The following is a 14560-nucleotide window of genomic DNA, read 5'->3' on the forward strand; positions in this document are numbered from 1 at the left end:
GTACCGGGTCTAAAGTCAGATTGATGCGCTCACTAGTCATCTCCATCTTTTTAGACACATGTGAAACTTGGACACTCACAGCAGATCTCCAAAGAAGAATAAGCGCAATGGAGATGAGGCACTACAGGAAGATCCTAGGCCTCTCATATAGAGACCATGTTACGAATGAAGAGGTGAGAAGAAGGACTACACAAGCCATTGGAACACATGAAGACTTGTTTACAATCGTCAAGAAGGGAAAACTGAAATGGTATGGTCACATCTCGAGAAGTTACGGCCTTGCCAAGACCATCCTGCAAGGCACAGTAATGGGCGGGCGAAGACGAGGAAGACAGAAGAAGCAATGGCTATGTAACATCACAGAGTGGACAGGCCTTGACTTTGTCAGATTACAGAGGGCAGGTGAGGACAGACAGCGATGGCGAGGACTGGTTGCAGATTCAACAGCAGTGTACCAATGACCTCTTGAGAGGTTATGGGATAGGTGAAGTGAGGTGAGGTTTGGGTCATTGCCATGCTGAGGTGAAATTCCTATTCATCTTCAGCTTTCTAGAAGATGCCTGAAGGTTTTCCACCAAAATCAACTGGTAATTGGGGCTATTCATTACTCCCTCCACCTTGACTAAAGCCCCAGCTACAGCTGAAGAAAAGCAGCCCCAAAGCAGGATGGTACAACCATCATGCTCCACCCTCATTCTTTTGATGGTGTGCTGTGTTGTTTTTGTGCCAAACATACCTTTTTGGAATTGTGGCCACAAAGTTCAACCTTGGTCTCATCACTTGGGAAACTGGATGTACATATCTTTTTGCCAAGTTCAGGCATGTTTTTTTTTTTGTTTCCCCACATGAAAAGGCTTCTGTCCTCTAACCCAATAGCCCAGACATACGAAGAATATAGATGATTATTGTCACATTACTGCAGCTCCTTTAATGTTGCCATAGACCTCTTGGCAGCCTCCCTGACCAGTCTTCTCATCAGTTTTGGAGGGACGTCTTGTTCTTGGTAATGTCACTATTGTGCCATATTTTTTCCCCACTTGTAAATTGTGTTATTGGGATATTCAAATAAAATTGATTTGATTTGACTTGACTTGATGGTCTTCACAGTGATCCATGGTATATCTAATGCCTTGGAAAGTCTTTTGTACCCCTCTACTGATCGATACCTTTAAACAATGACATCCCGTTCATGCTTTGTAAGATCTTTGTAAGATCTTTGTGGACCAGGGCTTTTGCAGTTGATGCATCCAAGAAGATGCATCCCACAGGAACAGCTGATGAACTTTATTTGGGGTTAATCACAGTCACTTTAATTGATGGCAGGTGTATGCTAAGTACTATTTTACCCCCTTTTTCTCCCCAATTGTATCCGGCAATTACCCTACTCTTCCAAGCCGTCCCAGTCGCTGCTCCACCCCCTCTGCTGATCCAGGGAGGGCTGCAGGCTAACACATGCCTCCTCCGATACATATGGAGTCACCAGCTGCTTCTTTTCACCTGACGGTGAGGAGTTTCACCAGGGGGACGTAGTGCGTGGGAGGATCATGCTATTCCCCCAGATCCCCCTCCCCCCGAACAGGCGCCCCGACCGACCAGAGGTGGTGCTAGTGCAGCGACCAGGACACATACCCACATTCGGCTTCCCACCCGCAGACACGGCCAACTGTGTCTATAGGAACGCCCGACCAAGCCAGAGGTAACACAAGAATTCGAACCAGCGATCCCCATGTTGGTAGGAAACAGAATAGACACTGCCTGGATGCCCCTCTTGTTGTTGTTCACTTTATTTTTATAGGTTGCAAATTCAAATTAAGGGTGGAAAAAATTCAGACATGATTTATCTTGGTTTAATTTTTTTACATCACAAAAACGTGCCACCCCTTCCACGGATGTGTAGACTTTTTATATCCACTGTGCAAATAAGCAGAGAGACTAATTATGGCTAATGAGAGTAACAGTACATTACTGTAGCTAGCACAGCTCACCTTCATGGTGGGGGTCTCCCAGATGGCAAGACCATAGTAGTCCCTCTCTAGCAGGTTGAGGTGGTCACAAACCTTAACGAATAGCTCCTGGCCTTTGGCATGTTTCTACAGCAAACACACACACACACACACACACACACACACACACACACACACACACACACACACACACACACACACACACACACACACACACACACACACACACACACAAACGACATCCTGTACTGTTGCAAACAGTTTTATAACGGTAAAACACAGGACAACTGGTAGGAAGTAGGGGTGGGGCGATACTGGATCGAATTCCAAATCTTTCGATACGGTCTTCACGGTTCGAGATGCTCCCCATTTCGCGAGATCGTGTCTTATTAACTCTAGAACAAGCGGGATTTCACACCTCCCTAAAACGACCATGGACGGCCAAAATGACCGCCGGTTTTAAACTCTAGATTGTGTCAAGATAAATACCCAGTTGAGATATTAATGCATTACGTATGTTACTGCGTCTGTTAGGAAACGACTGACATCAAAATTAACAATTTAATAACTATAATACTGTAGCGAATTCGGAAGACAGTCCAGGAGACCGTCGCCACAGCCGGAATGCGAACCGGTGGCTTCCACACCGCAAGCGAGAACGTTAACCAGTCGACTAAAGGGTCCGACCTGTTAGTCAAGGACCAACGTGTCTACTTATCCATGCACGTTACACTACTATAGCGAATTCAGGGAGCAGCCGGGAACTGCCGCAGCCTGGACGCGAACCCGGGTCTCCCGCACCAGGGCGACTACGTTAAGCAGTCGACTAAAATGTCCAACCCGTTAGCCAGCGGACTAGCGAGTCTACACATCCGTGATCCTTACTATTTTTCATCCATCCATCCATTTTCCGAACCACTTCTCCTGCTCTCAGGGTGGCGGGGATGCTGGAGCCTGTCCCAGCAGTCACTGGGCGGCAGGCGGGGAGACACCCTGGACAGGCCGCCAGACCATCACACAGGGCCTATTTTTCAAACAATTTAATATCGCCGGTGTCCAACGCCTGTAAATACTGCAGCGCCTCGGTGGTAGTCTTGGTGCGTCTGTAACGGCGTCTGTACTCAGACATGTTGGACATAATAACCGGGGAAAAAAAGGAAAACACAATCTAACAAACGTAACAAGGCCTACAAAACGTGAAATGTAAAAAAAAAGAACCGAACGTGGTGAAGGAAATGACGCGACAGCACACGTCATAAATAGTGACATGACGCGCACGATGACGTGCAAATTAAGCGCGGTCATTTTCACCGCTCATGGTCGTTTCAGGTAGATTTTATAACTTTTTTGTGCAATTGATCTAAAATTCATTTTAATGCAGATATATAATTTTAATATCATTTAATATCATTTTAGGAGTATTCAGGGAGCAGCAGTTCTCTATGTTTGTTTTTTGTTGTTGTTTTTTTTACAGTTATTAAACTTTGAAAATCCAAAACGGTCAAAATGACCGCCTTGGTTGTTCTAGTAGTTTTTAAAGTTTTAAAGTAAAGCAGTTGAGCTACACAACAAGAAAAGATGGCACAAAATGTTGTTAGAACTTTTGCACCTGCATTACATTATTGAATATGGGCCTTGGTAATGCCAAAATGTTGAGCCTAATTTTTTTTAAATAAATGAAAAAAAGAGAACTGCAATGGTGGTTTGTCTCTTGCTTACCAAGGCATCCACTGTATCACATTGAATCGAAATCACAAGCCCTGAATCGTGAGACGTATCGAACCGTGAGATTTGTGAATCATCCTAGTAGAATCACCTAGTAGAAAGTACAGTAGCTGACAGTGATAAAGTACAGTAGCTGACAGTGACAAGTGGCCCAGATGGAACACCCAAATTTCAGTGTTGTCCCCAATGGGCTGGTTATGCAGCTGAGGAGGGCTGAATAGAATCCTAGTCTACATTTCATACTGGGATTGGATGAAGTGAAATAAGGTAAAGTTGAAAGGAATGACTTAGTTTGGCTCTTACATCCAGCTCACACTCGTACAGAGTGTCGTCCAGGAGTGTGACTTTGATTTGCATGATTTTGGGTCGACGAGGGGCTTTTGGAGGTTTGGTGTCTTTCTCTGATGTCTTCTCCTCTTTCTCTCTCTCACCGTCTCCTTCCGGATCAAATTTTTCCTTTTCTTTCTCCTCCGAGGCCCCTTCCTCTCCTTTCTCCTTGTCTTTATCTTTGTACTTTCCACCCTCGTCCTCAGAGAGAGGCTCTTCTTTGTGGTCTACCTTGACAGGCTGAAAAAAAAAATACCTGAAATGATGTAATGTGCAGTAGATTACAATATAACATTGTGGTATTTCACATTTGCAGGACACCATACTGTAGGGATTTGCTGTGCTTAAATTTGTCTTTTATTGATGACAATATTAAAGAGACCTAGTAACAAAATCCTGAATGGTACAACACAAGTAAGGAGTCGTTTAAAAATCAAGTAACGACCTCATCCTGTAAGTGTGCCGTGCCATCAAGTTAAACTCTTGACTCTACACACAAGCTAAAAAGGCCATCAGTGAATAATTCAAAGCCCAGCAGAGCAGAAGGTGAGTAAAGTAATTTTACTTAAAGCAGGAGAGATCCTTGAAATAACCACATATCTGTTAAAAGGAAAGGAAGCCAGCCACAGACAAACAATTAGAGCTCTTAGGAGTCTAGTTCTACAGAAATCTAGATCTGCAGAGGCATGGCGGAAGAAGCCAGGGGCAGCGACTACATCACTACTGTACTGGCATGTCTTCAGAGGAGTGGCTACATCACTACTGTACTGGCATGTCTTCAGAAGAGTGACTACTTCACTACTGTAATGGCATGTCTTCATAGGAGCGACTACTTCACTACTGTACTGGCATGTCTTCAGAGGAGCGACTAAATCACTACTGTACTGGCATGTCTTCAGAAGAGTGACTACTTCACTACTGTACTGGCATGTCCTCAGAGGAGCGACTACATCATTACTGAACTGGCATGTCCTCAGAGGAGCGACTACATCATTACTGAACTGGCATGTTTTCAGAGGAGCAACTACTTCACCACTGCACTGGCATGTCTTCAGAGGAGTGACTACATCATTACTGAACTGGCATGTCTTCAGAGAAGCGACTGCATCACTATTGTACCAGCATGTCTTCAGAGGTGCGACTACTTCACTACTGTACTGGCATGTCCTCAGAGAAGCGACTACATCATAACTGAACTGGCATGTCTTCAGAGGAGCGACTACATCATTACTGAACTGGCATGTTTTCAGAGGAGCAACTACTTCACCACTGCACTGGCATGTCTTCAGAGGAGCGACTACATATTATTGAACTGGCATGTCTTCAGAGGAGTGACTGCATCACTACTGTACCGGCATGTCTTCAGAGGAGCGACTACTTCACTACAGTACTGGCATGTCTTCAGAGGAGTGACTACATCAGTACTGTACTGGCATGTCTTCAGAGGAGCGACTACTTCACTACTGTACTGGCATGTCCTCAGAGGAGCAAGCATAAAGACAGTCACATAGAGAGACACAAAGCGATAGACAGAGAGAGGGATAAATACAGTGATACCCCTATTCAAGAAAGACTGCTAGAGCTCTCTTAAACAGGGGTATTACTAACCATGAAAACTTGTTTTAAAGCTTAAGGAACCATTGAAGAATCAAGTTTTGACTATCCAATTTCAATGTAGATTATAATTTTGGTCTCCTGATCTAACAAGCCATGCTGCAAAGACTTCGATCTAAAATCACTTTATGTATCATATGCAAGAACTCAGAGGAAAATTAGGATGTTCCAAATAATTATAATAGGAAGACATGTAATAAAAATATACAAACTCCAATTCCAATGAAGTTGGGGGACGTTATGTAAAACGTGAATAAAAACAATACAATGATTTGCAAATCCTTTTCGACCTATATTCAATTGAATACACTACAAAGACAAGATATTTAATGTTCAAACTGATAAACTTTATTGTTTTTTGTAAATATTCACTCATTTTGAATTTGATGCCTGTAACACGTTCCAAAGAAGCTGGGACAGGGGCAACACAAGACTGGGAAAGTTGGGAAATGCTCAAAAAAACACCTGTGTGGAACATTCCACAGGTGAACAGGTTAACTGGGAACAGGTGAGTGTCATGATTGGGTATAAAAGGAGCATCCCCAAAAGGCTCAGTCGTTCACAAGCAAGGATGGGGCGAGGGTCACCACTTTGTGAACAACTGTGTGAGCAAATAGTCCAACAGCTTAAGAACAACGTTTCTCAACGTACAATTGCAAGGAATTTAGGGATGTCATCATCTACAGTCCATAATATCATCACAAGACTCAGAGAATCCGGAGAAATCTCTGCACGTAAGCAGCAAGGCCCAAAACCAGCATTGAATGCCCGTGACCTTCGACCCCTCAGGCAGCACTGCATTAAAAACCGACATCATTGTGTAAAGGATATGACCACGTGGGCTCAGGAGCACTTGGGAAAACCATCGTCAGTTAACACAGTTGGTCGCTACATCAACAAGTGCAAGTTGAAACACTACCATGCAAAGCCAAAGCCAGATATCAACACCACCCAGAAACGCCACCGGCTTCTCTGGGCCCGAGCTCATCTGAGATGGACTGACGCAAAGTGGACAAGTGTGCTGTGGTCTGACAAGTCCACATTTCACATTGTTTTTGGAAATCATGGACGTCATGTCCTCTGGGCTAAAGAGGAAAAGGACCATCCAGATTGTTATCAGCGCTAAGTCCAAAAGCCAGCATCTGTAACGGTATGGGGGGGTGTTAGGGCCCATGGCATCATGGGTAACTTGCACATCTGTGAAGGCCCCATTAATGCTGGAAGGTACATACAGGTTTTGGAGCAACATGTGCTGCCATCCAAGCGACGTCTTTTTCAGGGACGTCCCTGCTTATTTCAGCAAGACAATGCCAAGCCACATTCTGCACGTTTTACAACAGCGGGGCTTCGTAGTAAAAGAGTGCAGGTACTGGACTGGCCTGCCTGCAGTCCAGACCTGTCTCCCATTGAAAATGTGTGGCGCATTATGAAGCGCACAATACGACAACGGAGACCCCGGACTGTTGAGCAACTGAAGTCGTACATCAAGCAAGGATGGGAAAGAATTCCACCTACAAAGCTTCAACAAGTAGTGTCCTCAGTTCCCAAACGCTTATTGAATGTTGTTAAAAGGAAAGGTGGTGTAACACAGTGGTGAACATGCCCCTGTCCCAGCTTCTTTGGAACGTGTTGCAGGCGTCACATTCAAAATGAGTGAATATTTGCAAGAAAACAATAAAGTTTATCAGTTTGAACATTAAATATCTTGTCTTGGTAATGTATTCAATTGAATATAGGTGGAAAAGGATTTGCAAATCATTGTATTCTGTTTTTATTTGCGTTTTACACAACATCCCAACTTCATTGGAATTGGGGTTTGTAACATGAATAATAACTTCCCATCGATATCACACATAAGATTCTCAGAAACAACATCTTCAGACAAGTATATGGTTTCCTAAGCATCTTTAAAGAATACTTAAATGTACAGAAGAACCAAAGGTGTTGGCCATGTGCTGACAGGCAGCTTTAATGCCTGTTATATCATCCTGAGACTGCAGAACATGATTGTGAGAAGTAAAGTGGGTACATATCGTGGTGCTTTACCTGTGCCTCAGTGCTGCTGACAGAGTGCTGGTCAAGTGCAACGTCTCCCTCGATCTTCAGCTCTGGTTCAGGGTCAGCAATGGGAGCCTTGGGCTCCTCTCCTCCCTTCTCCCCCTTTTCCCCTTCCTCCTCGTTGCACTGCGAGCGCCTCTTCAGGAAGGAGGAGAAAAGACGCGAGAGACCACGGCCAGCTGATGTGCGCATCCGAGGTTTCAGCGTCTCTTCCTCGGGCGAGGGCGAACCAGGACTGTGGTGCACTGCAGGCAGCGTGTCCTGAGGCTCCGAGGGCCCGGGGTCCTGACCCTGCTCCTCCTGCTGGCTGGGCTTCTTCTGCTGACTATCTGCCTCGTCTGTCGTCATGGCAAACACTATTAAAGTGGTTTAAAATAGAAAAATAAATAAAATCAGCTTAGTTAAGAAAAGAGGAGCATTTGCTTTAGCAGATTTCCTGAAATTTCCTCAGGGACACAGTGTTTATCACCAGGTGCTCTATAACACACACACACACACACACACACACACACACACACACACACACACACACACACACACACACACACACACACACACACACACACAGACCCCAACTGATCCTACTCATACTGGGAAACAGGTCCCCATAACAAGTTTTATTGCTAAGGTTCAACAGTTGTACATGGTGTGAGGAAGACAGCGAGGCATGATGAAGGCTGAAAAAAGCAACAGTGCTCAAGTCACTGAGACAGCTGCTGGCCATGTAAGAGCAGTGGTAGACAAACACACATTATTAGTGCTAAGAAATATGATAAGCACTTATTACACACAGACGCACATATACACCCAGTTAAAGGTCACTTGGCATACAAGTGTACAGAGTCACTGCACTTCACACACACGGGGCAGAAAAGGTGTTATGCTCTGAAGCAGGAATGTAAAGTGGGGGCCTGCAGGCACCACTGTCCCTCTCTCCCCCACCCCAGTGCTACTAGTCAGGAATGGTCTTGTTAACGCCAGCTGTATGACGCCCTGCCTTTTGTTGTGCAAGTCAATGTTGGTAACTCAACATGGGTACAACATGGGTGCAACATGGGTACAACATGGGTACAAGATGGGTATATAGGCTGACTGTAAAATACAGTAGCCTCTTGATTACGGAGGAGAGGCCACTAAATTACCAAACAAATGCCCAACCTTCAAGGAGTTGGTCTGGAATGATGGCTCTGTTTGTCTGTGAATGTTCTCATTCATCCAGGTCATGGTTATCCAAAGGAATTGAATCAAGTGCAACTGGACTTAGTATATATCTGTGAAGACGTTTCGCCTCTCATTCAAGAAGCTTCCTCAGTTCGGGCCTTTCTGACTAGACCAAGATAGTCTGACTAGCTTGGACTAGCCTTTCTGACTAGACCAAACTGAGGAAGCCTCTTGGATGAGAGGCGAAACGTCTTCACGGATATATACCAAGTCCAGTTGCACTTGATTCAAATCCTTTGGATGGCTCTGTTTGCATTTTTTTTCTAATGCAGCCAAAGAAAAATTTGATAAAATCCAGTTCCCCTTACCCCACCCCCTTGCCCCACCCCTTACCCTAACCCCTAACCCCACCCACTTACCCTAACCCCCTTAGCACACCCACATTCCCCCACCCCTTACCCTAAAAACAAAAACAACAACATCCAGATGCATGCGAGCCCATGGATCAGAAATGGAGTGTTGAGGGCAAGCAGAGCGAGATTAAATCCTCTTCATCTCTCTATCTCGCTCCCCCTTGCTCTCTCTCTCTCTCTCTCTCTCTCTCTCTCTCTCTCTCTCTCTCTCTCTCTCTCTCTCTCTCTCTCTCTCTCTCTCTCTCTCTCTCTCTCTCTCTCTCTCTCGCTCTCTCTCTACATTGGCTGGGAAGCTGAATCATCACATTAGTTTAACATTTCCTCTAGCAATGGTCATGTCAGGTGGGAAAACAGAGCAATGGTCATGTCAGGTGGGAAAACATAGAGCAATGGTCATGTCAGGTGGGGAAACAGAACAATGGTCATGTCAGGTGGGAAAACATAGAGCAATGGCCATGTCAGGTGGGAAAACAGAGCAATGGTCATGTCAGGTGGAAAAACAGAACAATGGTCATGTCAGGTGGGAAAACATAGAGCAATGGCCATGTCAGGTGGGAAAACAGAGCAATGGTCATGTCAGGTGGGAAAACATAGAGCAATGGTCATGTCAGGTGGGGAAACAGAACAATGGTCATGTCAGGTGGGAAAACATAGAGCAATGGCCATGTCAGGTGGGAAAACAGAGCAATGGTCATGTCAGGTGGGAAAACATAGAGCAATGGCCATGTCAGGTGGGAAAACAGAGCAATGGTCATGTCAGGTGGAAAAACACAGAGCAATAGCCATGTCAGGTGGGAAAACAGAGCAATGGTCATGTCAGGTGGGAAAACAGAGCAATGGCCATGTCAGGTGGGAAAACATAGAGCAATGGCCATGTCAGGTGGGAAAACAGAGCAATGGTCATGTCAGGTGGGAAAACATAGAGCAATGGTCATGTCAGGTGGGGAAACAGAACAATGGTCATGTCAGGTGGGAAAACATAGAGCAATGGCCATGTCAGGTGGGAAAACAGAGCAATGGTCATGTCAGGTGGAAAAACAGAACAATGGTCATGTCAGGTGGGAAAACATAGAGCAATGGCCATGTCAGGTGGGAAAACAGAGCAATGGTCATGTCAGGTGGGAAAACAGAGCAATGGTCATGTCAGGTGGAAAAACAGAACATGGTCATGTCAGGTGGGAAAACAGAGCAATGGTCATGTCAAGTGGGAAAACATAAAGCAGTGGCCATGTCAGGTGGGAAAACAGAGCAATGGTCATGTCAGGTAGGAAGACATAGAGCAATGGCCATGACAGGTGGGAAAACATAGAGAAATGGTCATGTCGGGTGGGAAAACATAGAGAAATGGCCATGGCAGGTGGGAAAACATAGAGAAATGGTCATGTCAGGTGGGAAAACATAGAGAAATAGTCATGTCAGGTGGGAAAACATAGAGAAATGGTCATGTCTGACAGGAAAACGTAGGGTAAGAGAAGAGAGGAAACGTGACCAAAAGAAGAGCATTAATGATGGAAAACAGGGAGAAGACATAGCTTAGCAAGAAAAAGAGGAGAAATGGAGATTTAACTGCCTAACTGACAGAAACATAAATCAGACTGTTTTATTTTCATGTCTGTTTATCTACATCTAACATGCAGCATGCACCAACATAACAACAAAAACAACAACATCCAGATGCATGCGAGCCCATGGATCAGAAATGGAGTGTTGAGGGCAAGCAGAGCGAGATTAAATCCTCTTCATCTCTCTATCTCGCTCCCCCTTGCTCTCTCTCTCTCTCTCTCTCTCTCTCTCTCTCTCTCTCTCTCTCTCTCTCTCTCTCTCTCTCTCTCTCTCTCTCTCTCTCTCTCTCTCTCTCGCTCTCTCTCTACATTGGCTGGGAAGCTGAATCATCACATTAGTTTAACATTTCCTCTAGCAATGGTCATGTCAGGTGGGAAAACAGAGCAATGGTCATGTCAGGTGGGAAAACATAGAGCAATGGTCATGTCAGGTGGGGAAACAGAACAATGGTCATGTCAGGTGGGAAAACATAGAGCAATGGCCATGTCAGGTGGGAAAACAGAGCAATGGTCATGTCAGGTGGAAAAACAGAACAATGGCCATGTCAGGTGGGAAAACATAGAGCAATGGCCATGTCAGGTGGGAAAACAGAGCAATGGTCATGTCAGGTGGGAAAACATAGAGCAATGGTCATGTCAGGTGGGGAAACAGAACAATGGTCATGTCAGGTGGGAAAACATAGAGCAATGGCCATGTCAGGTGGGAAAACAGAGCAATGGTCATGTCAGGTGGGAAAACATAGAGCAATGGCCATGTCAGGTGGGAAAACAGAGCAATGGTCATGTCAGGTGGAAAAACATAGAGCAATGGCCATGTCAGGTGGGAAAACAGAGCAATGGTCATGTCAGGTGGGAAAACAGAGCAATGGCCATGTCAGGTGGGAAAACATAGAGCAATGGCCATGTCAGGTGGGAAAACAGAGCAATGGTCATGTCAGGTGGGAAAACATAGAGCAATGGTCATGTCAGGTGGGGAAACAGAACAATGGTCATGTCAGGTGGGAAAACATAGAGCAATGGCCATGTCAGGTGGGAAAACAGAGCAATGGTCATGTCAGGTGGAAAAACAGAACAATGGTCATGTCAGGTGGGAAAACATAGAGCAATGGCCATGTCAGGTGGGAAAACAGAGCAATGGTCATGTCAGGTGGGAAAACAGAGCAATGGTCATGTCAGGTGGAAAAACAGAACATGGTCATGTCAGGTGGGAAAACAGAGCAATGGTCATGTCAAGTGGGAAAACATAAAGCAGTGGCCATGTCAGGTGGGAAAACAGAGCAATGGTCATGTCAGGTAGGAAGACATAGAGCAATGGCCATGACAGGTGGGAAAACATAGAGAAATGGTCATGTCAGGTGGGAAAACATAGAGAAATGGCCATGGCAGGTGGGAAAACATAGAGAAATGGTCATGTCAGGTGGGAAAACATAGAGAAATAGTCATGTCAGGTGGGAAAACATAGAGAAATGGTCATGTCAGGTGGAAAAACAGAACAATGGCCATGTCAGGTGGGAAAACATAGAGCAATGGTCATGTCAGGTGGGGAAACAGAACAATGGTCATGTCAGGTGGGAAAACATAGAGCAATGGCCATGTCAGGTGGGAAAACAGAGCAATGGTCATGTCAGGTGGGAAAACATAGAGCAATGGCCATGTCAGGTGGGAAAACAGAGCAATGGTCATGTCAGGTGGAAAAACATAGAGCAATGGCCATGTCAGGTGGGAAAACAGAGCAATGGTCATGTCAGGTGGGAAAACAGAGCAATGGCCATGTCAGGTGGGAAAACATAGAGCAATGGCCATGTCAGGTGGGAAAACAGAGCAATGGTCATGTCAGGTGGGAAAACATAGAGCAATGGTCATGTCAGGTGGGGAAACAGAACAATGGTCATGTCAGGTGGGAAAACATAGAGCAATGGCCATGTCAGGTGGGAAAACAGAGCAATGGTCATGTCAGGTGGAAAAACAGAACAATGGTCATGTCAGGTGGGAAAACATAGAGCAATGGCCATGTCAGGTGGGAAAACAGAGCAATGGTCATGTCAGGTGGGAAAACAGAGCAATGGTCATGTCAGGTGGAAAAACAGAACATGGTCATGTCAGGTGGGAAAACAGAGCAATGGTCATGTCAAGTGGGAAAACATAAAGCAGTGGCCATGTCAGGTGGGAAAACAGAGCAATGGTCATGTCAGGTAGGAAGACATAGAGCAATGGCCATGACAGGTGGGAAAACATAGAGAAATGGTCATGTCAGGTGGGAAAACATAGAGAAATGGCCATGGCAGGTGGGAAAACATAGAGAAATGGTCATGTCAGGTGGGAAAACATAGAGAAATAGTCATGTCAGGTGGGAAAACATAGAGAAATGGTCATGTCTGACAGGAAAATGTAGGGTAAGAGAAGAGAGGAAACGTGACCAAAAGAAGAGCATTAATGATGGAAAACAGGGAGAAGACATAGCTTAGCAAGAAAAAGAGGAGAAATGGAGATTTAACTGCCTAACTGACAGAAACATAAATCAGACTGTTTTATTTTCATGTCTGTTTATCTACATCTAACATGCAGCATGCACCAAAATAACAACAAAAACAACAACATCCAGATGCATGCGAGCCCATGGATCAGAAATGGAGTGTTGAGGGCAAGCAGAGCGAGATTAAATCCTCTTCATCTCTCTATCTCGCTCCCCCTTGCTCTCTCTCTCTCTCTCTCTCTCTCTCTCTCTCTCTCTCTCTCTCTCTCTCTCTCTCTCTCTCTCTCTCTCTCTCTCTCTCTCTCTCTCTCTCTCTCTCACACACACACACACACACACACACACACACACACACACAATCACTTGTCCAGCTTCTTTTGCCTCCCATGGCCAGTGAAACCACTCTAATGCTGTTAATCCCCCCCACACACACACACTCAAACGCGCGCACACACACACACACACACACACACACACACACACACACACACACACACACATACACATATTCGAGCATGGGGGCGTGCTCTTATGATGTACTAATTTATAAAGTCCACATGAGGATCAGTCATGTCCCTTGGCCAAAACTCTCATGGTGTGGTTGTTATGATGTATTTATTATGGTTTGGTGGTCATGGTGTGGTCGTTATGGTGTGGTCATTATGGTGTGGTTGTTATGGTGTGGTTGATATGGTAGGGTTGTCATGGTGTGGTTGTTATGGTGTGGTTGTCATGGTGTGGTTGTTACAGTGTGGTTGTCATGGTGTGGTTGTTATGGTTTGGTTGTCATAGTGTGGTTGTTATGCTGTGGTTGTCATGGTGTGGTTGATATGGTGTGGTTGTTATGATGTGGTTGTGTGCAGCAGTTTCGTCATTGTTACAAGGGGGCCATAACGGATACAGTATTGCAATCTTCAACCAATATGGATTAATTTTTGATCTCAGTGTTGAAACGGTTGTTTTTTTCTATTCCCAAAGCTGAAAGTGTATCCCTCACTGTGCGCTAGCTGCAATGTTGTGCGGATGATGAGGCGCAGCAGAAGTAAAGTGAGGCAGGGCGGCTGCCTGGTTGTTTGTGCTGTCCGGGCAACTTTCAGACCTGACTTTATATTTTCATTAATGATATGCAGTCTGCTCAAATAGACTGATATGCACAATACTTTTGGAGGCTTAAAGTACAGTCATCCAAGTTTGATGGATGCCTCCCTGCATGCAAGACACAAACTTCTATCATTGTGAACCAGATCAAAGCATGCAGGCTGT

At 45.1% G+C, this 14560-nt stretch overlaps 1 protein-coding gene across 1 annotated transcript in view; it reads right to left on the minus strand.

Moving 5' to 3' along the window:
* Positions 1-14560, minus strand: part of epb41a (erythrocyte membrane protein band 4.1a) — a 116325-nt gene that overhangs the window by 87627 nt on the left and 14138 nt on the right. Inside the window, exons 2-4 of the mRNA XM_056298962.1 lie at positions 7677-8044; positions 3993-4256; positions 1986-2090 (exon numbers count right to left, since the gene is read on the minus strand). Coding sequence (XP_056154937.1) covers positions 1986-2090; positions 3993-4256; positions 7677-8036 — 729 coding nt within the window. The 5' untranslated portion in view covers positions 8037-8044. The remainder of the gene's footprint in view (positions 1-1985; positions 2091-3992; positions 4257-7676; positions 8045-14560) is intronic.

This window comes from Lampris incognitus, chromosome 18 (assembly GCF_029633865.1).
Source record: "Lampris incognitus isolate fLamInc1 chromosome 18, fLamInc1.hap2, whole genome shotgun sequence".
Lineage (NCBI taxonomy): Eukaryota > Metazoa > Chordata > Actinopteri > Lampriformes > Lampridae > Lampris > Lampris incognitus.